At 39.0% G+C, this 21735-nt stretch overlaps 1 protein-coding gene across 2 annotated transcripts in view; it reads left to right on the top strand.

Moving 5' to 3' along the window:
• The window catches only part of LOC306854581 (roundabout homolog 1-like), a 285946-nt gene that overhangs the window by 100692 nt on the left and 163519 nt on the right, over window positions 1-21735 (top strand). The window contains exon 1 of one of the 2 annotated variants that reach the window (XM_079392717.1): window positions 8276-9027. The exons of the other annotated variant lie outside the window; for it this stretch is intronic. Within the exon in view, the coding sequence (XP_079248843.1) occupies window positions 8970-9027 (58 nt within the window). The 5' untranslated portion in view covers window positions 8276-8969. Of the gene's footprint in view, window positions 1-8275; window positions 9028-21735 lie in introns of those variants that run through there. 2 annotated transcript variants of the gene reach the window in all.

The raw sequence follows: 21735 nt of genomic DNA on the forward strand, positions 1-21735 counted from the left end.
ATGCAAAACATTGATTACACATGTAATTTGTTCAATACTAGACCTGTAATAGTTTAAAATAGTTGATCTGCTATCCATTTATGCTATATATCTATATATTATGTGCTATATATAAGTACTGCACCCCTTCTCTTGCATCGCCTTTTTTGAAGTCAGTCGTGCATCATGTTTCTGTGTATGTAGAATGTTCCAGATAAGTCAGTTAGGATGTTCTATTTCCGTTTTTATGTTGTCATAGAAAGTTGCCTATGTAAGTGATATTGAACAGCATAGTTGAAGGGGTTTTTCAGCAGAGCTGTAATCTTTGTAGACTACTTTTGTGCAAAGAATGGCCAAGTTCTGTCTCAAAAGCCCTCAGCCCCAAAAATGAGCATCAAAGATGCATCATGTTGGCTTGATTTTGTATAAATGTTTGTGAAGGCAAAAAGATCTCTTGTAAAAGCACTGACATGCTATTTATTCCAACTCTTTTGAAAAGAGACTGTAGGGAAGTACGAAAATTGAAGGTCAACACAGCAAATGTTTGTCCAGCCATCTTTGGCATTTCAAATATATGCCATGAAAACTTTCTGTACCTCTTACCCTTATCGAAGATTGAATCTTGGAAATAGAATTAAAAGCTATGTATTGGGTGGTATGATAAAGAATTTAATCCGTTTGTGATAGTTTTCATCAGCTGCACACGCTGCCTAAAACTTGTCAGTGGTGGTTCCAAATGTGGACGTGACAGTCTGAGACTGGATTAGTCTGATCTCCTTTGCATCCTCATTATGGGGTCCTGCTCAGGCCTAGAGTCCTGACCTTGAAGGCCCCACAATCATTAGTATGACCGCCTTCCTAATGCCTTGTATTATTAGGGCCATGGTTTCTGCCTCAGGGACGTGCAAATACAAATCTCCCACACGTTCGGAGTTAAAAAAAATGTCCACCTCTCGTGGAACACAACCCCTCTTACAATGGAGCTTATCCACAAAGCATATTCCCCACAAAGCGTTCACTTCTCCCCAGGGTGGAAAACATGGCAAATGCAGGTCCTTCCTTTAAGTCCGATCCCACTTGAGATGTAATTACCTCCACCACAGTCAACCAGAGGGGTTTCTCCACAAGAGGAGAGGATGTGGGCACTTCTTATATTCGTTTTTCCCCATCCAATCTCTTTTCATCACAAATCGTGGAGCTTAACTCGCCCTGTGTCCAAGGAAATAGGGCCATCAGGCTAAACTCTCAATGCTGAACCAGGCTAATTCTGTCAAGAGCGACTGGAGTGCTGTGGAGAATGAAAGGAGAGGACTAGTTGGAGATAAGAAGCTGGTGGTGCTGAGGTTCTCATTATTCTGCAACACGTCTGTTTGGCACGGGATAAAGAATTTAAATTTGTTTATTATTGCAGCTGAGATTAGTATGGGTGAAGGAATACAAAATGGTCTCGTCGTTGCCAAGTGCTAGCTAAGCGCCATTTGGTATACAAAATTAAATGGCTTTCAAAATTCCAAAGATGCAGTCGTTTTTAAGCTTGAGTCGTAAGTGTCATGCACTTTCCTGAAGGAAAAAAGAGGAGATGGAAAAAGAAAGTTCAACGCCTCTGTTTTTGTGTTGAGTCTGGAGGTCCATATGGTCCCCTCGTGACTGTCAAATGAGTTTGCACCCGATTGGCAGATTTGGGAAAAAAATAATTTTTTTTTTTTTGCTGGTTCCAAACCAGCATATTCAGAAATGCTGACATGTAGCTTAGAAAAAATTCTGCCGCACATCCGACTAGCCATTCAGTAGCAATGCTATATTTAAAATGCAATTTTCACAGAAATGACAACCTCCATCAGTTTATTTGAACACAGCAGGAAATCACCAAAAAATCCTTGAATAACTCAACAACACTACTTTAAAACTCTCCAAAACTTCCCAAAGAAGGGGGTGGCTGGACAACTTTCAGCATTGCCACTTGCCACAGGCAAAGTTATGAAAGTGCATCCAAACAATCGCACATTTTACATTCACACTGTATTTCTCCCACATGCTGTTTTGTCATGGAGGAGTGAATGTGTTCAGTCATCACAGGCCGAACTCTCTGCTCGCTGGGGCATGAGAATAAGCAGAGGGTGAAAGTTCTCGCTGAGTGTCATAAATCTGCATGGCACCTGCTCCCCCGCACTCCTTCGGCGCGTGTTGTGAGGTCAGTGGCACCGCATAAGCTGTACATCATATTTATAGTGCTCATCGCTGCAACCTGCGTGTTTTGTCAGCTGACGGCAGCAGGGAGACAGAAAGAACCCTTGCGGTGTTTCTGTCGGAGGAAGGATGTGCTTTTAAAAGCAGAGGACGTGAGAGAGGGAATGTAAGAAGTTTGAGAGGTGGGACGTTGGAGCATGTGGGAAGGAGAGTGAGGTGAAAAGTAACTTTTTGGGCCATTACTGCAGAGATCCGTCTCACATGTGAATTCCAGGTGTTAGGCCATGTCAAACATGTTGTAAATCCACCCGTTTGTGGTGGAAATAAATCCACTTGAGGAAAATATATGAATTTACACATGCAAGTAGCAGATGTTTTTGTACGCCAATGTGATTTGGAAAGTAAATGCTCAAGAATATGAGGTTTTTTCCGCAAATCAGAAGGAAGCACTGTGTGCATTCCTAAATCAATCAAATCAAATCGAAGTGCAGGGTTTTCAATATATTTGTTTCTACGGTCATTCTAACCAGTCAAAAGCCATACTTGCTTCACTCTGTTAGAATGAATATTTTAGACTCCATTTGAGACTCAATTTTCTGGTGCTGAATTAAATGCGGCAACTTGGTCCCTTGGGTTTTTGCAAGCTGGAAAACGAATGGAGGCAACTGACGGGCATCACACATTTGCAAAGGCAAACCAAATTTTGGATGCGCAACTCTTGTGCGTTGACGTGTAATGACGCTCTTCCTTCCTCCCAAAGATTGGCAGTTACTTCCACTTTTTTGTAAAACCCTGTGTTTGTATCAAGGGTAATGTGGGAACAATCAGCAAAAGTGCCACTTGTGCTTTCTGCACAGTCATGCTTTAATCATTACTCAGGATACATACAAGCTTTTATTGAGGAATATCCAGTTGTCCTTGCTGCAGTGTAGTATAAAGTTCCCCAGGTTTTTCCCGCTTTGGCTCTGCGGGGCTGCGTTAATTATTCAGCTGGACTGCTGGCTGGTGAGGGTCTTGTCCAACAGCTTGCGAGGCACCGATTGGTCGAATCCCCCGTTGTGAAGGTGGGGAGGGCACATGGAAGCCAAAGACAAAGGCACTACTTGGCTCGGTTTCTCTTAGACAGCTTCTCCTTTCATTTAAGCCTCTCCAACCAGTGAACCAATTAAGCCAATTAAGCATGAAAACACAATGCATCTTGTTCTTGCCAGCCTGCATAAAGGATACGGAGAGACCAGGGGGACGTGCTTCTTTCTGACGAGGCTAGTTAGAGATTGGGACAAGCTGAAAAGTCCCATAGTCATCCGAAACACCATTGTTTCTTTGTTAATGTATCTGGATCCTGTCGGCCTGTTACTCCTGGTGCACTCATGCATGGCATTGTGCAAATTAGATGTCGTAGAGGTAGGCTCACTGTCAGCATATGTGAAACCACATAGCAAGTTCAGTCCGGTTGTTTTACCAATACACAGGTGAGATGCAAATTCATATTGTTGTGCAGTTTTAATAGCGATCTTCGCCATTCTCATGCCTCGGTCAGATTCTAGTGTCTCTGTCTCTAGAAAAGATACTGGGTGCTAAAGGGGATTCAGCCCACACAAGCTTTTGTGTCTCCCAATTGCGGCGTAATGCAAAGCTCTCGCGTTCTTTTGCCGTCTGTCTTTTTTTTTTTTGTAATGTTAGTTGTGGCAGGGTTCTGCATGGAGGGCCTCTCTGAATGGCAAAACAGAAACAGATTTGTTCAGCTCGCCCCCCCAACCCATCCACCCGCATTTCTGAAAGCACAACACAAGGTTTGTAATGAATGAAGAGCTTGTCCTTTTTATGCTGTTTTCGTGCAATTCTAGTCCTTCGTTCTTTGTGCGCTTTCCTGTCGGATGTATTTTTGTATTCTATTGTTTGCCTGAGAAATGTGTAGCTCTGTTGTGCCTCACCTTTCTATGGCTTTTTTTCATCCTTTAAAAGTTCTCAGCATTGATTTTTTTGTTGTTAAACTTTTTCCGGTTGATGTTTTAATGTGAATCTGCGGTTGAACCGTATCCTGGTTGCAACCCAGATGGCCCTCCACGAGACATTCTTTCCCAGTGACAACACTTGCGCTGAAGATGAGACCAGCCGGTGTGGCCTCGTGTCAGAGGTCTAAGGGCAGAGCTCAGCGACGTCCTCACAGGATTCACTCCTCATCTGAGGTCCGAACAGATTTGTCAGTGCCCGTATGGAGCTGCTCTGTATGCATTATGGCAGACAGGCAGATGTGTGATCTGCATTCCTGTCCTTCACTCAGATGATTTGCTGTCTTTCATTATAGCTCGGTTAACACGGTGACACGGCAGATGATTTGCATCTTCCTGGCAACTTTATTTTTTTTGATGATTGCTGAGATTATCTTTTTTCCCTTTGTCCCGTTTTTTTTTTTTTTTGACTTTGAGAGTTTTTATGGGATAAGGAAAACATTTGCTCTATAAACGTCAACCACGGTCATCTTCCAATGGTTTAGAATAGAAAATCTTTTAAGTATAGTAATCGTTTTATGACGTGAAACTCAATTCTGTCCTTTTGAGCATCTTATCTGTTTTCAGCACCTGGAGTGAAAAGGAAGCATCGGGATAGTATATTGAATTTTAAATGAATTCTGTAACTTTACATGAAATAAACATGATTTTGCTTTCAAGGACAACATCTGAAAGTTTGTGGCAGGAGTGGTAGAGGATAAAACAGCCATTAGGCAGTTTACGTTGGTCTTCCTCACACTATAAATGGACTTGCATTTATCTAAATACATATCTAAATGAGTTATTTTAAATGGTTTCAGCTGGTTATTGCAGTATTAACAAACAAATCTACAAAACACCCCTAAGCTTTCCTGAATGAAATCCCAAGATGCACTACCCCCCACCCCCCCAAAAATGTGACATTTTCCTATTTCATGTTTGGAAAGCAAGCTTTTCTTCTCTCTATGGGGAGTATTGTTCTTGGAGAATGTTTTTGTTTTAGCCTGCGCTGTTTTGTTAGGTGATGCCGCTTGAAAAGCAGGCGTAAAATAGTCTTAGTCAGGGGGAAAGGGAATGTGTTTCTCTCTCGCTCGCTGCGTGTGTCAAACCCTCGCCCCCATACCGATACAGCCTAGGGTTGATGAGGGGGGTCCGTCCACGTTGAAAGAGATGCCCCAGCATGGAGTCCGAAAAGGGACCCCTTTTTCTCTTACCCACACAGAGGCATCACAAGAATAGAGAGAACATCCACCAAACCTTGCTTTGAATATCAAACAGAGCAAACAGGATAAAGGTTATTATGTGTAAGAAATTGAAATCCAAAAAAGGGGAGTGGCCCTCGCTGACCATATTATCTATACTGTCTCTGTTTGAGCTTGGCTCATTAAAAAAGTTCCATCATGTGGTGAGATAAAAAAAATAAAGCATCCATGACAGGGAGTGAGGAGGTTTCGTTTGGTTTTTGGGAAGATTGGGATTAAAAACTGGTCTGGAGTTATAATACCTAGCTAATAGTTTTTTTTGGATAACTCTTGGATCCCAGAAGGAAAGTTGGTGCGCTAAAGTAGATATTCGTTTACCAGTTTCATTTAAAATAATCTAATAAGCGTCCACCATGGAGCCCATTACTCTGGTCGTTTCTGTTTTGGCGATGTTCGTCATGATGGGCGTCCAACATGGAGGAATTCCAGGAGTTCCTCGCCATGCAAGCCTCAGGAACCCATCAAACCATTGGTGTAAGCGTCTACGAGGAAGCTCATTAGGAAACCATCATGGCCCCACGACACCTCGTCATCACAACAGCAAGGTGCATAAATGCTACCAGGTCTTCCAGAGTAAGTTCACAATAAATGCATGTGTCTGACATGAGGGTTAGATTAGCACTGAATTATCCCTGGAGTTTTATGTTTGTACACTGATTCAAAGTCGATGTACATGTTATTTCATGCTGCTAAGAAATGTTGAGCTCTTTTGATGAGGGTTTAACACTCAAATGATTGATTTCAAATTCAAATTCAAATTTTATTTGAGTTTATATCAGGTTTTTTTTTAAGTTTTTGAGGGTTCTGGAAACGCTACACAGGAGGTTTGATGTAGAGGAACAGAGAATTGTAGTTTGGCTGTCCTTCTGTGTTCTTCGAGGATAGTTGAAGGATGGATATTTGGCTCGCATGTTGGTCTTCTCAACATAAAACTGCCATAGCCACCAGTATATCAGGCTGTCTGACACAACTCTGGACTGGTGAAGGTCAGGAACTTTGGTGACAGGATGCGAGATCAAATCTCAGCGGAAGCTTGATGTGAATGGACTGTTGTTTAGTAGTTTAGAGCTATACTTGCTTAGTGTTTTTTAATTTGTTGGGGGGTTATTATGGAGGTTTTATTTGGCAGGGGAAAGATTAGACACTGCACTGAATTTTTTTTTTTTCAGATGTTCAAATGTTAATATTTTTGATTGTTGATTGTGAAGTTAAAAACCTTTGAATCTAAAAGCATTTTTAAATGGATGATTTGGAACAGAGAGTGTTTGTGGTGAAGAATCTAAAATAATTTTTTTTTTGTCACTACATAATTCCCATGGCATTTGTGTTAATTAATTTTAATAATTATTCTAAAATGTGGAAATTACTCGGAATAAAGAATATGTCAAATTTTCACTGGTACTACGGTATATATTAGTATTTGTATTGTTGCAATTAAAATTTGAATCATTCACAGTCCTGTCTGGTTTTCACTGTCCTTTTATATTAAAAAACGGTAAAAGCTCAGGGACGATTTTAGGATTTAGCCTTAGCCCCTTGCTTGAGCATATAGTGATGTGGCTCAGAGGAATATTTCTGGCTTTGCAGGAGGTTGTGCATTTGACTCAGAATTGCATCTTGTCTGTTTGTTAGTATATTTGTTGTGGTGGTTTATATTTTATGATTTCACTTGAGCTGAGGTGACTTTAGATGAGAAAAGCATGTGTGTGCAACAGCTTTGTGCTGATTTTAAGAGGGCCAGTGAAAGAAAATGATGTATAGGAACACATTAATAATTATTATAATGGAATTTTAGATTTGTAAATTGTAAAATTGTAAAGTCCCAAAATATGCCTTATTTATGCTCCTATAACTAACTATATTTTCATAATCTAAAATCTCTCTCTGAAATTGGCTGCAGTGTAGTGAGACCAGCAGAGGGCGCTGTTGGGTTACATATTGGAAAGACGCACATCCCTGTACAGTTACTACTTCGAAAGATATTTTCTTGAGTAAAACATAAAAAAAAATAAAAAAAATCACAACCTTAATAGAGGCATGTGAGTTCAGCAAATGCAATTTTGTAGATAAAGACAAACACGCACACGAACAAATGTGAATCCAGCCTGTCCAATAGATATGCAAATAAACTACTCCATAAACCCACATAAATGCGTCGCCTTTTAAAATAATTAAGAGCAAATTATTCTGTTTCACCAAAGCGGGGAATGTCTTTTAAAATGTAAATCATTAAAGTTTGATCAAACACACTCTTGCCTTGAGGTTAATCAGTGTTGCCAGATCTCTCTGAATAACTGTGCTAATGTAAATACTTGATTTTAATCATCGGTTTTATTGTAGCAAAAACATGCATAAAATACACCATATTACGATAAAGTGCTCCTTGAAATAAAGTGTATTTTCAATAATATATCCTCTGACAAAAATATTAAAAATTACTTGCATAGATAATGTATGGAATTAATATGGATATATGAAAAAGCAAGGGGTCATTCTGTGATTTGATACAGTGATTTGTTTAAAAAACTATTTTTGTCAATTTTTAAACATTGTATTAAATAGCTCATTTATTTTATGTGTAAATTTACACTGTTTTTTTTCATCAAACAAATACAAGTTACTATTAGTAACTAAATGTTAGTAGTTTTAAACATTTGAGAAATGCGAAGTGCACAGCTTTATGAAAAGACTTAAAAATAATAATAATAATTATAATTATAAAAAGTCGATTTTAAGCGGAACTGGCAACACTGAGGATAATTCTCTCTTGGAACAATCCATTGTTCAGTCCTCGGAGGGGGAGTCTGGGACATACCATGCCGTTTACTATTCATGCTGTTTGAATGAAGTACCGTTGTTTCAAATCCCCTCAGCCTGAAGTGACGGGGGACCTCAATGCATAGATCCAAATATTGAAACACTGAGATAAAAACTGAAAGAAGAGGGAAAAACATAAATATTGGAATTACATAAAGCAATGGAAAAGTGGAAGTGATCTTCATCCAATGGACTTCAGTCAGCACATTCTTCAGCATCAGCTTCTGCTGTTTCAATGGAAACTGAAGTTTCTGAGTTCGAAATGACTTCTTCACGTTGTTTCTGAACGATGTGACATCGGTCGTTTTTCTTGGCTGGGGACCTTATTGCATTTAGAACTTTGGAAAAGAGTTCGAGTTCTTCTGCGTTCTATGGGATCTTTGGGATGCTATCAGCGGATACAAAGTGATCAGCTCTTATAGTTCCTTTAGGAGGTCTTTTCAAAATATTGCACTGTTTTATTAAACTTTTTTTTTTTTGCGATTGATTTTGAGCTTTTCATTCATTTTGGACTCATGGAGTGCGTGTTTGAATACAAATAAACCGGATTACTTTCAGATTAACGGGGACCTTTAAAAAAATCAGTAATCTTGCGGAACACTCAATTATTCTGGAAAACAGAAATATATTGCATTTGGATATTATGAAGGATCAAAAACGCACCAAACTCTGATTTATTTATTTTTTATTTTGTCGGATTACACACAGCTCCCTAAACGCGAATATTTGAAGGATGACGGGGAGAGTTACTGTATTCGTGCTTTTTATCGCAGTTATACAGGTTTGCACAGGTACGTATATTTAGTTGAATAATCTATTTTGAACGAGCACTTTCAGCAAAGTTTCTTAAAAAAAAAAAAAACTTGGATGAATGCTGGACATTCGTGAGTCTTTCAGTAGCTACTGAGCTGATAAATTGCATATATAGCCTAATTTCGTACAAGTTAATGTGATTCTGTTTTACATGTGACTTAACTGGATCATTTTCATTACCTGCTTGGCGAAATGATCACGTAGTTATTTTTGTGCATGTATCATGCTCTTCTAATGTAACAGTGCTATGATCTCGGCATGCTTGCTGAAGAATCCACACGCTTACTTTGCTTTAAGATCACGATGTTTCCACAGACTTTAGTAAAGCATATGAGAGCATTAGTCTAAGTATCCTATAACTGTGCTTGAGGCTAACTTTTATTTGCCATGGCATTTCAAATCTGTCATTGAGGAACTGCTAGCCAATTCTCAGTAAAGTTCTTGTAGAGGAAAAGTGAACAATGAGAAGGATTTAGTCTTTCTTTATGATGCTGTCCTGTGATTATATGCTAAATCAAAGCCAATGTCTTTTTTACTTCAGTCAGCATTAGTTAGAAACAGCGCTCCCTTGGTTTTGACTGGAAAAGTCATGTATATGTTTGTTTGGAAGTGTTGGAACCCTGTAGAAATGCATTGTTGATGCCTTGCTTCCTTAATGTGTTTTGTGGTTATGCTAAACCCGTTTGTCTTGTTCTTGTGAAATAAGAAAATCATTTGTTGCTTTAACCAAGCATTTGGGCAAAGTTCACTTTGGCTCTTAAAGTTTATATTATTTTATTATTCATCCTTCATTGCTTTATTATTTTTACATTCACCATTCTCTCATTAATGATTAATCATTCAAGCCATTATTTTTCTATATTTGTATGTACTGATGTTTGTTTCCGGGAGCTTGGTTTATACCATCCCATAGCCGTGCCTAGGCCATCCTGATCCCCATTCTGAGATCACTGTCCCTCCTTCAGTTTCCAGCCTCTGGCAGGCCCGGGTGGAACTGCGCTGAGCAGAGATTTTGACAGAAACCTTAAGCCGAATGTAATAGAGCTGCATAATCCCGGTTGACGTTGCCCCTGATCCGCTTTCTTCGCAAATAACTGACTAAAGCTCTGCTAAAACAAACTCTGGGCCTTTTTATCTGCTAACCTGGTAACACTGTCACAGATTTCTCTGGATTCCTTTCTCTTTGGGGTTTCGGGCATGTCAGCATAGACCTGGTGCTCACTGCACGCTTGCAACTTTGAGGAAACTTCCCTGTCAGGCAGGTCCCATTGACTGTGAATGAGTCTGTTTGCAATGCTGCTTTAACACCATGATTTAAAGAGACAGTCTGGTTTAGGAGGCTGTTATGACTTAAACCGTTGATTGCTTTATTTTATTGCCTCAGTTTGCTTTGTGATTATCGTTGAGCCTGAAGTAATTGTGTTCAAGTTAAAACCTGGAAGAATATTACAGCTTTAAACTCGTGTGTCATTTGAAGTACTTTTAAAAGCTCTCTCGTCATTCAGCTTATATGCAGAGACAACAACACTGATTTTTCAAAGCTGTAAATAAACAGTACTTTTACACGGACATACAATTTCAGTCTTTCTACTTCAGTGTTTCATGTATAGTACAATGTTTGCCAATTCTTTGTGAAATTTACTGGCAATTTCTGAGCGAAAATCGTTTATACGCCTAATTTTTCAGTGTTTAACTGAGCCGTTCCTTGGTTGATTTCTTGAAAAAGTGTAAACATAATAGCAGTGTTAAAGAGACTTTACTCCAAAATGAAAATGTTATCATCGTTTACTTACCCTCATGTTGTTCCGAACTTGTTTGAATTTCTTTCTACCATTGAACACGACACGATATTTTGAAGAATGTTGTTAACCAAACAGTTGCTGGTAGCCATTGACTTCCATAGTATTTTATTCCCCAAACTATGGAAGTCAATGGCTACCAGCAATTGTTTGGTTGCATTCTTCATAATATTTTCTTTTGTGTTCATAAAAATACAGGTTTTGACAACCTTGAGGGTGAGTAACTGGTGACTGAATTATCATTTTTGGATGAACTATCCCTTTTATAAATTAGTTAATTAATAATTGAAGTTTGCTTGAGCATCCCGACCATCTATCAGTGGCTCAACCAATAGGTTGAGTTTGGGGCGGGGCTATCTCTTTGCCCGCCCAATGGCAGATAAAACCTATTTGAAGAATTATTATCTTGTGTTTGATGCATAAATGACACACTTCAGCTTAAAAAAATGGCTGTTGGAATTACTTTCTGCGATTTATGTTTTGCAATTCTGCCTACAGAAGTAGAAAAGAGAATGAGAGTAACTAGATGGATTTACAACTGCAACCGTATTAATAAAACATAAGGGCAACAAATTACAGACTTTTCACGTCTGCTCGTGATTACAGATGAAGTGATTGCTTGATTAATGTAATCAGAAATAAACAGCTTAAATCATGTCTATCAGCGAGCTGAAACGGAGAGGAGGATTGTCGAATGAAGTCATATTTCACGAAGGAAATTAATTCGGGGAAAAGCATGGATTCCTTTCCCATGTGCCTTGCTTGTATTGAATTCCGATGGAGTTGCTCTGAGAATTAGCTGTGGGCCGCACCACTGCTGAGAGGCATCTGCGCATTGAGGAAACAGTGTAGCGCTTTAACAAGCACCCGCAGGGAGAAAGGTCAAGGGTCGTGGTTCGAACTTCACGGTAGGGCTCATCTTCTCTGAGAGATGGAGAAACACGAACTCCTCCCAGTTGCGTTCAGGTACAGAGCTCTGTAATTATGCTAGGCATTGTAAAAGTATGTGCTATCATTAGATCTGAAGACAACCGTGTCAAGGACGGCTTGTGTTTTTGGCATAGTCAGCAACGGCGTTCGTGATTCGAGTCTTAACCACCGTGCTTTACAGTCAGCTGGAAGATTTCAAGTGCCGTTGAAGGACATGGCGACAATCCCAACTGTAGATTGAGCGAGGATCCGGATGTTTTTGCCCAAGAGCGTTGACATATGAGGAGTTGGTGTTGATTCCTGGCTACTGAGCAGTGTTTTCTGCTTGGGACAATGAATGATGGTGTTGTTCTAATCCTTGTCTGTTGTACAGTGAGGCCTGTGAGGACTTGCTGATTAGCTCATGGCTGTTGTGAGGCTGGGAAATGATAGTTAAGACAGAGCACATCCGTCATGTGGCCCTGATTCATGTCTCACCGCAGGAGCCCGTTTTATTACTGTACGTCAAACTGTCCCTATTAGAGGCTCGAATGTGATTTGTCAAGAATTCACCAGCTCTTCCATGACCTCTGAAAATCGGCAGCGCTTAACCCAAAGATGCAATCCGTAAATGATAAAACAGCAAAACAAGATTTTTAGGACGCGAACAGAGGCTTGTGTTGAGGGCTAATTAGAGACTGTAGAAATTTAAAGTGGCCGAAAACATATTGCTACCAATACTTCATGCATGAATATTTCAATTCACAAACTTGCACAATATCCAGTAATGGCAATATATTTACTTTTACTACTTAAACATAATTTTTTTTTTAATTAGGTAAAAAATTACCTTTGCTCACACTGTTGAATGTATTTTTTTTTTAGCAAATGTCAAAAAATAATAATTTCAACGATATATATATATATAATTTAGTAATATTAATTAATGCAAAATTATTCTAATATTTTTTTATTTATTATTATTACAAAATTTAATAATTATGGAGTTTGAGTCCTAAATTCACTAGCATTTAAAACAGTTGATTTAGTTTTTTATTGTAACATCTTAAGCTACTTACTTTTAACAATTAAACATACTTTTGCATTTTAAAAATTATGCATGCTCCTTTCCCCTATTTTTACATTTGGATTACTTTTGCTCACACTGTTGAATGTATTTTTATTTTGACATTTGCTAAAAAATATATATATATTTTTTTAACAATTATTATTATGAATTTAGTAATAATAAATAATGCACAAATATTATAATATTTTTTTTGAAAATTATTATAATTTAACATTTTTAATAATTATGGTAGTTTGAGTCTTAAATTCGCTAGTATTTAAAACAGTTAATTTTGGTTTTAGTGTAGCATTTTTAATCAGAATTTACTAATTATTTTATGCATGCAGCTTTTTTGATAATATTATTTTAGTGACTGCACAGAATATTTCAATATCAAGCTCGGTGTTGATAAAACAGTCATGCATAAGAGAAAATGCATGTTTTAGTTCCCTCTTAAGTTTTAGCCTACACATTTTTCAGTGAGCTTTTTTCCTTCAAGATCTCTTTAAATGGTCTTTTGATGTGGCAGAAACATTATACGTACAAACATTCCATGTGTGATCAAAGAAGCATCATGTAAAATAATTGCAAAACAATTAGTCAATTATATGGAAATGGCCAGTTATGGAAACATTCTAAAAGGCATATCTGGCATTTTTTGTAAAATCGTTGAGGCTTACCATTTATAATCTTTTCTATTGCACTTCATTGTCAATCAACAGGTTGAGCCAGGTAGCAGAGACTGTAAACTCAACAAGATAAACTGTACGTGTTTGCATGATACAAGCTAAATGGGCGGCTCTCGAAGGAAGCACAGAGTATTTGCATCCTCAAATGTTCTCTGATTCTAAGAGTGGGTGTGTTCATATGCATGTAAGGCAGCAAAACAGAGAGAGAGAAAGAGAGTAAGAAACAAAAAGAAAGCACGAAGGAATGTCTTGGGAACGCAATCCATCACGTTAACCCCTGTGGTGCGGCATGGTGGAAGTTGGGATGGATGGTCTCCTAAGTGCAGATAATAAATTGTCAGTGTCTGACGGGGCACAGCAGGCACCAGAGGCCAATTAATGGCCTCTGTTCTTGCAGGTGAGCGATGTATCTGTCTCCGGCGCTCCTTCTCGCTCTGCTCAGGACCTGCACGCTGGCCTTGACGACTCACATGTGGCCTAATGAAATGATGTCAAGATGATGAAATCTGTGCGTGGTTGCACTTGCAATAATAACGGTAATAAGAATATCATCAGCAGCTACAGCAATACTAATAACGATATCGGAGAAAAAAGACAATTTCGACAAGAAACACCAGCGGTTGTGGCGATTTCCCACCAGGATGTAGTCTTTGAGAACAGGCCAAGGGATTAGTAACCCTGATCCTCACACACCTGTGAAAAATGACAGCGCCCACTGAGCTATGTGCGCCACATTCACCTAAATCCCAATTAACGTTTGCCTATGCCTAATTAGGCGGAATTAAACGACATGGTGCTTAGGATTAAGGGCCGAATGGTGGGTTTACAAATCTATACAGACTCTTGCTGGGCGGGATGGCTAGATAGGGTTCCATACCTCATGTTTATCTCCATGCCGTTCTTTTTAAAACCAAATTTACCGATCCGGTTCTCATTCTTAACCTTTAATGAGCATGTGAGAGCTGTTTAATTGGATTAATTAGCAGATGAATTCGACATCGATACTTAGTGAAGCAGCGCGCCCAATGATAAACGCTTCACAGGGATTTGATGCCACATACGGGTTTGATTCAAAGCCCTTGGGACGTCCTTTCTTGTGACCGCGTCCGCTTGTTTATATCTCCCAGCACTCTTGTGGTATTTTAAAGCCTCGAGGAATGCAAGCGTACCCCTTGGGCTGTCACAGGGCCAGCGTGGTGATGAGGGGTAAAGAGCGGTGCGGTGCTCGCTGCGTCGGACTGTCTGGGAATGAGCTGCGAGACTGTCAGAGACGCTGGAATGACGTTTAAAGGTTGGAAAGGGGGCGTTCTTGATGCCTCTATGGGTCTGGGAGGCTTTTTAGACCAAGATTATAGGAAAAAGGAGTGTTTAGGATGGCTCTTGGCTTAGATTGCTATCTATTCAAAATAAAAATGAGCGGAGCTGGAACATACGGTTGTGATTAGACCGAAACATCTGTGTCATCTTGACTCAGCGTTTTTTAAAATCTGTAATTCAAATGAAATACAGAACAATATTGCACAACACTGCACTATGTTTTAGGCTTTTCTAATGTGATTTTGAGCAGATTAATGTGGATTTCATGTGGTGAACTTAGTATCCATTTCATTTGTTTAAAGATTTTACATTTTGACACTTACAGAATTTCAGATCATTTGAGGCTTGATATTTGCATCACATGTGACATTGGGTTTACATTCCAAATGTTCCAAAACCTCTCAAGCGCATTATTGCACAACACTGCACATTTTTTTTCAGCTTTTCTAACACTGTCCCAATGATGTCACTGTTTTGAATGTTCTTCATGCACCCCCCTTTATTTTGACTGTTTTTAAGACTTGCCTTTTTGTTGCCGGTCAGTGCATTGCCTTTGACAGATAAAGCAAGCCGACACGCAGAAAAGCCCAGTGGGGGCTGACACGGGGTTCATGCATTGTGTCGTCTCAACGGGGTAATTGTTAGGCCCAGAGGAAGGGGAGGGGCTTTCCATGAAGGACTCGGGGTCCACAAAAGCTTCCCCAGGGAGTCGAAAAGCAGACTGAGCTCTGTCCAAAAACATAAACAGCAAAGAGCTGATTTTCTGCCACTGTTACATCTCAAATCTCGTCTACATTCTTGAAAATAAAGGTTCTTTATTGGCATGTGTGGTTCCATGTAGAACCTTGGAGCCTTTTAATTGGACAAAAGGTTCTTTAGATTATTTTATTAAAGGTTTCTTCTAAGAACTATTCAATGGAACGTTATTTGGGGAACCTGAAACAACCGTAAAAAGTGTGAAAGCATAAAAAAGCTGATCTTAGACACGTTTCTTTGGATGAAAAGTAAGTTTATGTGCATGCATTACTTGGAAAGATTATGATTTATGGATTTATCTTGTACAAAAAGACACATGTTTTGCAGTGATCAGCATTACTCTCTTTGGGCTCAACTCAGCCTTTGTTGGGATGGATGAGCTTGTAGGCATTTATACATTCTTAAAAATGAAGGTTCTTTTTTGGCGTTGATGGTTCCATGAAGAAACTTTAACATCCATGCAAACCTTTTCATTGCACAAACGTTTCTGTATTGGAAAAGGGTTCTTCAAATTTTTGTTCTTTACACTAGAATGGTTCTTTTAAGAAGAAAGGTTCTTTGGGGAACCCAAAATGGTTGTTGTATGACATCACAGTGAAAACCGAAAAGTAAATGCGTTAACATGCTTTACTTGGAAAGATTGTAATATATTGATTTGTCTTTTACAAAGAGACACATCCGCATTTTGACATGTTTTGCAGTGCTCAGCAGCACTCGCTTTGGGCTCAAGTTATCCCAACTCAGCCTTTAATGGGTTAGATGAGCTCTACGCTTTCTGTGGCTCATTTTACAACCTAAAACCTAATGTTTTTGAAATCTGAAAGATGGCATTGAAGGCCATTCCTTCTCTGAATCCCCCTCCCTTTCCACCTCATTCACTTTCCTGACAGGATCGGCTTCCTAGTGACCATTCTATTTGGGAAAGCCTGGATACACTTTTGAAATGCTAACGCTCTCTTTTGGAGGTGTCGGTCTGGTGGGGAGAGCTCAATCAAAAGACTTAAAAGAAGGGAATTAAATTAGCAAGGAAAAAGAGGGTCCGCTAATTAGTAGATTTGAAAACATGAACCCTCCTCCCCCTCCCGGTTTGTTCACCTTCACACATACACAGGGTACCTTTGATCCCCCTCAGCTCTGTTGCATTGTGGGTAAGCGATTTTCCTCAATTACGGGGTCTTTTCAGTCCTCCCCCACCTATTTGTAACTCTGCCCGGTCTAATTGGGCTTCTACAGGAAACCAGGTCTGCGGAATACAAAATTTCACTCATTTGCAAGTGGACCAGATCAGTTTGATACAGTTTGGCAAGCGATGATATAAATGATGTAGATGATTTTAAAGATTGTCTCAGGTCCAGACTATTATATAAACTTGGTATTCTTTGATTTCTCACCTCATGCTGGGATGCTTTACCTGCTGATGAAGAAGATTTCAGGCCAATTTGAGTGAGAGGCTTGATCAGCTTCTTGAAGAGCTCCTTGCCCCAGGGCTAATCCCAGAACAGACAGGGTGTAAAGCAGAATAGCGAGTTCCCCAGACAGATAAGTCCTCCAAGAGGCGTAATTATGCAAGGCTTGACCTTGAAATTGTAGCTAAGGAGCTGCTATATGATGTGCTGTCATCTCTAGAGTATAACCATGGAGAAGAAGTGAAGGAATTTGATGGGTTTGCTCAACAGAGTGTGTGCAGCAGTACTTGCATATGATCATATATCAATCTGGTCTCTCAAAAGTTGTATTCAGATTACTTGAGACTTGATGTTTACATGTGAAGTAGGGGTGTGCGATATGACGATTTTTGATCGTGGACGATAAAAATGTCTCCACGATCTGCTTTTTAAGAAATATCGTAGTATCGCGCTACCGCGCACATTGTCAAATACAGTTCTGGCGCCGCCGTCTCTATATACTGTACAACACGACATACAGCAGTAGAGTTACTCAGACAGGACACTGCACTTATTCGCGATCGCAAAAGTACATTATTTGCATACAAGCCTTGCTGGTTAAATGTTTAATTCGCGCGCTGGTCTGACGTGCGCTTGTTCTGAGCGCATACACCTGAAGCACGCGCACTAAAACGCCTGTCTAACAGCGCCTGATTACTCAACTAAGTTATATTTTGCGCTAATACTGTCAAAACACACAAGGTTTACATACAGACTGAGTTGGTTATCTCTAAAATGAAAGTAAATAGTTAAGAGAGAAACGGATGTGTGCCTGTTTATTAGATGCGTGCAGCTCTTAACGGGACAGGACACTAAACGTGCTGTCGACTGTCATTAAAGGGATAGTTCACCCTAAAATTTAATTTCTGTCATTATTTACTCAGTGGAAAACCAAACAGTTGCTGGTCCACATTGACTTTGATAGTAGGAAAGAAAAATCCTATGGAAGTCACTGAGGACCAGCAACTGTTTGGTTTTCCACCTTCTTCAAAATAGCATTTATAAATGTTCAGCACAAGAAAGAAACTCATTCAGGTTTAAAACAACTTTTGAGTAAATGGTGGTATAAAAATACAACATTATGACAGAATTGACAGACAGATGACAGAATATTAATTTGTGGGGGAACTATTCATTTAACGTTAACAAAACAACAAAACGCAAAAGAGAAAAATCACTCACTATTCTTGACTGAAAAACTTTAATACAGTTGCTTTAGGAATCAGTCTATCTAGTGTTTTATTTTTATATTTGTTAATTCAATTTCATTGAATGCTCTGCTAAATACACCTATTGTACCTGGAAATAAAGCACTGTTTGTTTTATTTGTATATTATGTGTATTTGTAATGTGTATCTTTGTTCTTATTTTTTAATAAGAAAAATAAAATAATGACAAAGATTTTTTATCTTCGCCCACTTTGGCCTAAATATCTGCCATGCATCTTTGTCTTTCTAGTTTGGCTGTAATGCTCAGACAACTTGTAAAACCAAAATAGTAAAACTAACAAAGAATCGTGATAAAAATCGTGAATCGTGATATTTCTATAAAAAATCGTGATATGATATTTTCCCCATATCGCCCACCCCTAATGTGAAGCCATAACATAGGTGAAACATTTGGGTTTTTAGTATCAAAAACCACACAAAAATGTGGAATTTTGTGTAAATGAATGTGAATTTTGTGTGGTGATCTTAATATGCATTTTAAATGTTTAAAGACTTTGCGTATACATTAAGATAAAGTCAGCTATATAAATTTTCAACCAAATACAAACCTTTATTTAAAAAGAAAAAACTCATTTGAAGCTTGAACTTTACGTGTAAAACCATGTTGACGCATGCTACATTGAGTTTACATGTCAAATATTCTGAAATAATGCGATTTTGAGCACAATGTGAGTTTAATGTGGTGAACTTAATATGCATTTAATCTGTTTAAAGATTTTACATATGGATTAAAACGTATAAAATGTAAGGACGTATAAAATAACAGAAATTACAGAAGAAAAAAAAACATTAAATTCACATTAATCACATTGACACGTGAAATTTGTTTTCAGATCATTTGAGGCCATCACATGTGAAACTTTGGATTTACATGTCAAATGTTCTAAAACCACACAAAAATCATGTGATTTTGTGTAAATTAATGTGAATTTCATGTGTTGAACGTAACGTGCATTTAATATGTTTTAAAGTTCTTAAACATGCACAGTCACATTTAATCAGATCATCTGAACTTTGCATGTAAAACCATATCAACACGTGAAACGTTGGATTTACATGTCATATTTAACATGTGCAGCTAATTCTGTTAACAAAAGCTTTCATAAAATGAATTGTATCAAAGATGTCAAAAGCATGTTCATGATATGAACATAGTATAGATTTGGATTCAAATAATTAATCCAATTTACCAACCCAACTCCCCCGATCTGAATTTGGCTCACTTACAGCATTTGCACGGTCATCAGAAACCAGGCAGAACAAATTCTATGTTCCTGAGGCTTTGTTCACACTGTTCTCAGATATTTGAGGTCTGTGCAACAATAAAAGCCCTAATAGTATAATGCTAGTGCTGTCTGGCTGCTAGCCAAACAGATCCTGTCATAATCTGTGAACTGCTCTTACACCTATTGTTGTTGCTAACTGAAACAAAGGATTTTGGCTTGGCATTAGAGCCCTCGCTAGAGAAACCGTTCCACACGCTCAGGTTTCGGGTTGGCCTGCGCTTTGCTGATGTAAGACAAGCTGTCTGGCGAAGGTCCCTGGTGTGGGCACTTCTGCTGCTATGCTAAGGATTATTGCAGCCCTGCGTTTCTCTGGCTGTATATCACTTTGAAAGCTTGCGGCATCACAACTAATTTTCAGACTTGATTTTTGTTTTCTTCCCCTACTTTTAGTCTCGATGATAACAATTATTGTCTCAATAATCACTTTCTCATGCTCCTCGTCCTTGGTTGGAAATACCAGAATGTTAACTTTGCATGGTTGCCATGTTCCTCGACCGCAAGAAATGAGTCAACACAGACACTTTTTAAGCTTTGTGGCACCCTGCAATTTATTTATAAAAATAAACCAGCCATTAGGCTCACGTTTAGCTGCGTTTTAGTTTCGTTTTGTTCCAGTGATCTTGACGTGAAACATGTTTGCTTGGCATGCACGGTACAAACTAATGCTAATGTGAGGTTTTAGTGCATACTGGATAGAAAACCTCGTCGTGCTCTCAGCGATGATTGGCAGAGTTTAGTTTGCCGCACACGACTCTTTATATGTGGCATAAAAGAGGGATTTTAATTGAGACGAGAAATGTCAGACGTGTTGAAGTGGCATCCTCAGGGGACGTATGACATTCACGGGAGCTCCCGAGTAATTACGGGCAGACAGGAAGTTGCCTGTTGTAAATGCAGTCTTGCTTCTTTTATGTGTTCTCAAGCAACTGGAGAAGGAACAGATGGTGTCGTGCCATCTCAGACCGCCCGGTTTTGATGCTTACCGAGGTAGAGTGTCAGTCTTCAAAGCGCTGGACGTCTGGACTTTAAAAGGAATCAGCCGCTCACAGTTTCGATCTCTCTGAATAATCCACAAAGAATTACGGTCGTAAAGTTATAGCACACAACATGCAGTCATAAAGCCATGAAGAGTTGGTGATTCAATATCAGTGAACCACAGAATGATGGGCTCATCAGATTAGTTGGAATTCCCCGGTCCTATCAGCTGTTAAACATCAGCTTTAAGCAATCATTCGAGCAAAGTCTTCTTTACGGGTTGAAATATTAACTGTGATTCACACGCCAACCTGTAATCACACTTGTGCGACCCAGTAGCGAACCCTGAGGCACTCCTACCGGCATCCTGTGTCCTTGTCATGTACAGTCTCCCGAAAACCGTTATAGGCCGTAAGCCATCAGATAAACGCGATATGTTACCCAACTTCCATTACACTGCAATCTCATCTGCCATCTCCTAAATGATATTTAAAAGGCATTCAATCCCCCCCCCCAGCCTCTTTGCCTACCATGCTTATGTTTCTGGCAACTTTACAGACGTTGTTGTTTTTTCCGTCTTGGCTTGGAGCCCTGAGTGCCATATTCATCTACGAGTTGATGGTGCCAAGTGAGGGCTTGGGTCAAGTTGTCTTCCCTCTGAGAGGTGAGACTGGAACAGAAAAAACACGAGGAAGCTTGACCTTGGGAAGACTCAGATCTGCTGTTGAATCAAATGTGTTCTAATTGTACTTGAATACATGGTGCAGTACAGTAGGCAAAAATGGAAAGAGCTCTAGGCCGGATAAAGCGTTGGTACACTTATATTGTGAGTAGGAATAGACTGGGTATGCATTTGATCTGAAATTGTGATTGATTGATTGATTGATTGATTGATTGATTGATTGATTTTTCTATCAGGACCTTCCATTTCAACAAAACAGGCATTTTTGTCAAGGTCAAGTACATCCAGAATATTTAATGAATGAATGACTTTTGAAGTTTATTGATGTGGTCAGTTTGATCTGATTCAAATAATCTAATTCAGTCAGTGTTGTCATTAAGAAATCAGTTTATTGAAGCAAACCGTTTAAACTTATTTGAATGATTAGCATGAATCATTGACAGAAACATTACAACTTTTCAAACAATTTGCACTGATTTGAATCATTAAATTGTATCACTTTGGCAAAAGAATAATTGAATGTTGCATTG

The sequence above is a fragment of the Barbus barbus genome (assembly GCF_936440315.1).
Source record: "Barbus barbus genome assembly, chromosome: 34".
Classification (NCBI taxonomy): domain Eukaryota; kingdom Metazoa; phylum Chordata; class Actinopteri; order Cypriniformes; family Cyprinidae; genus Barbus; species Barbus barbus.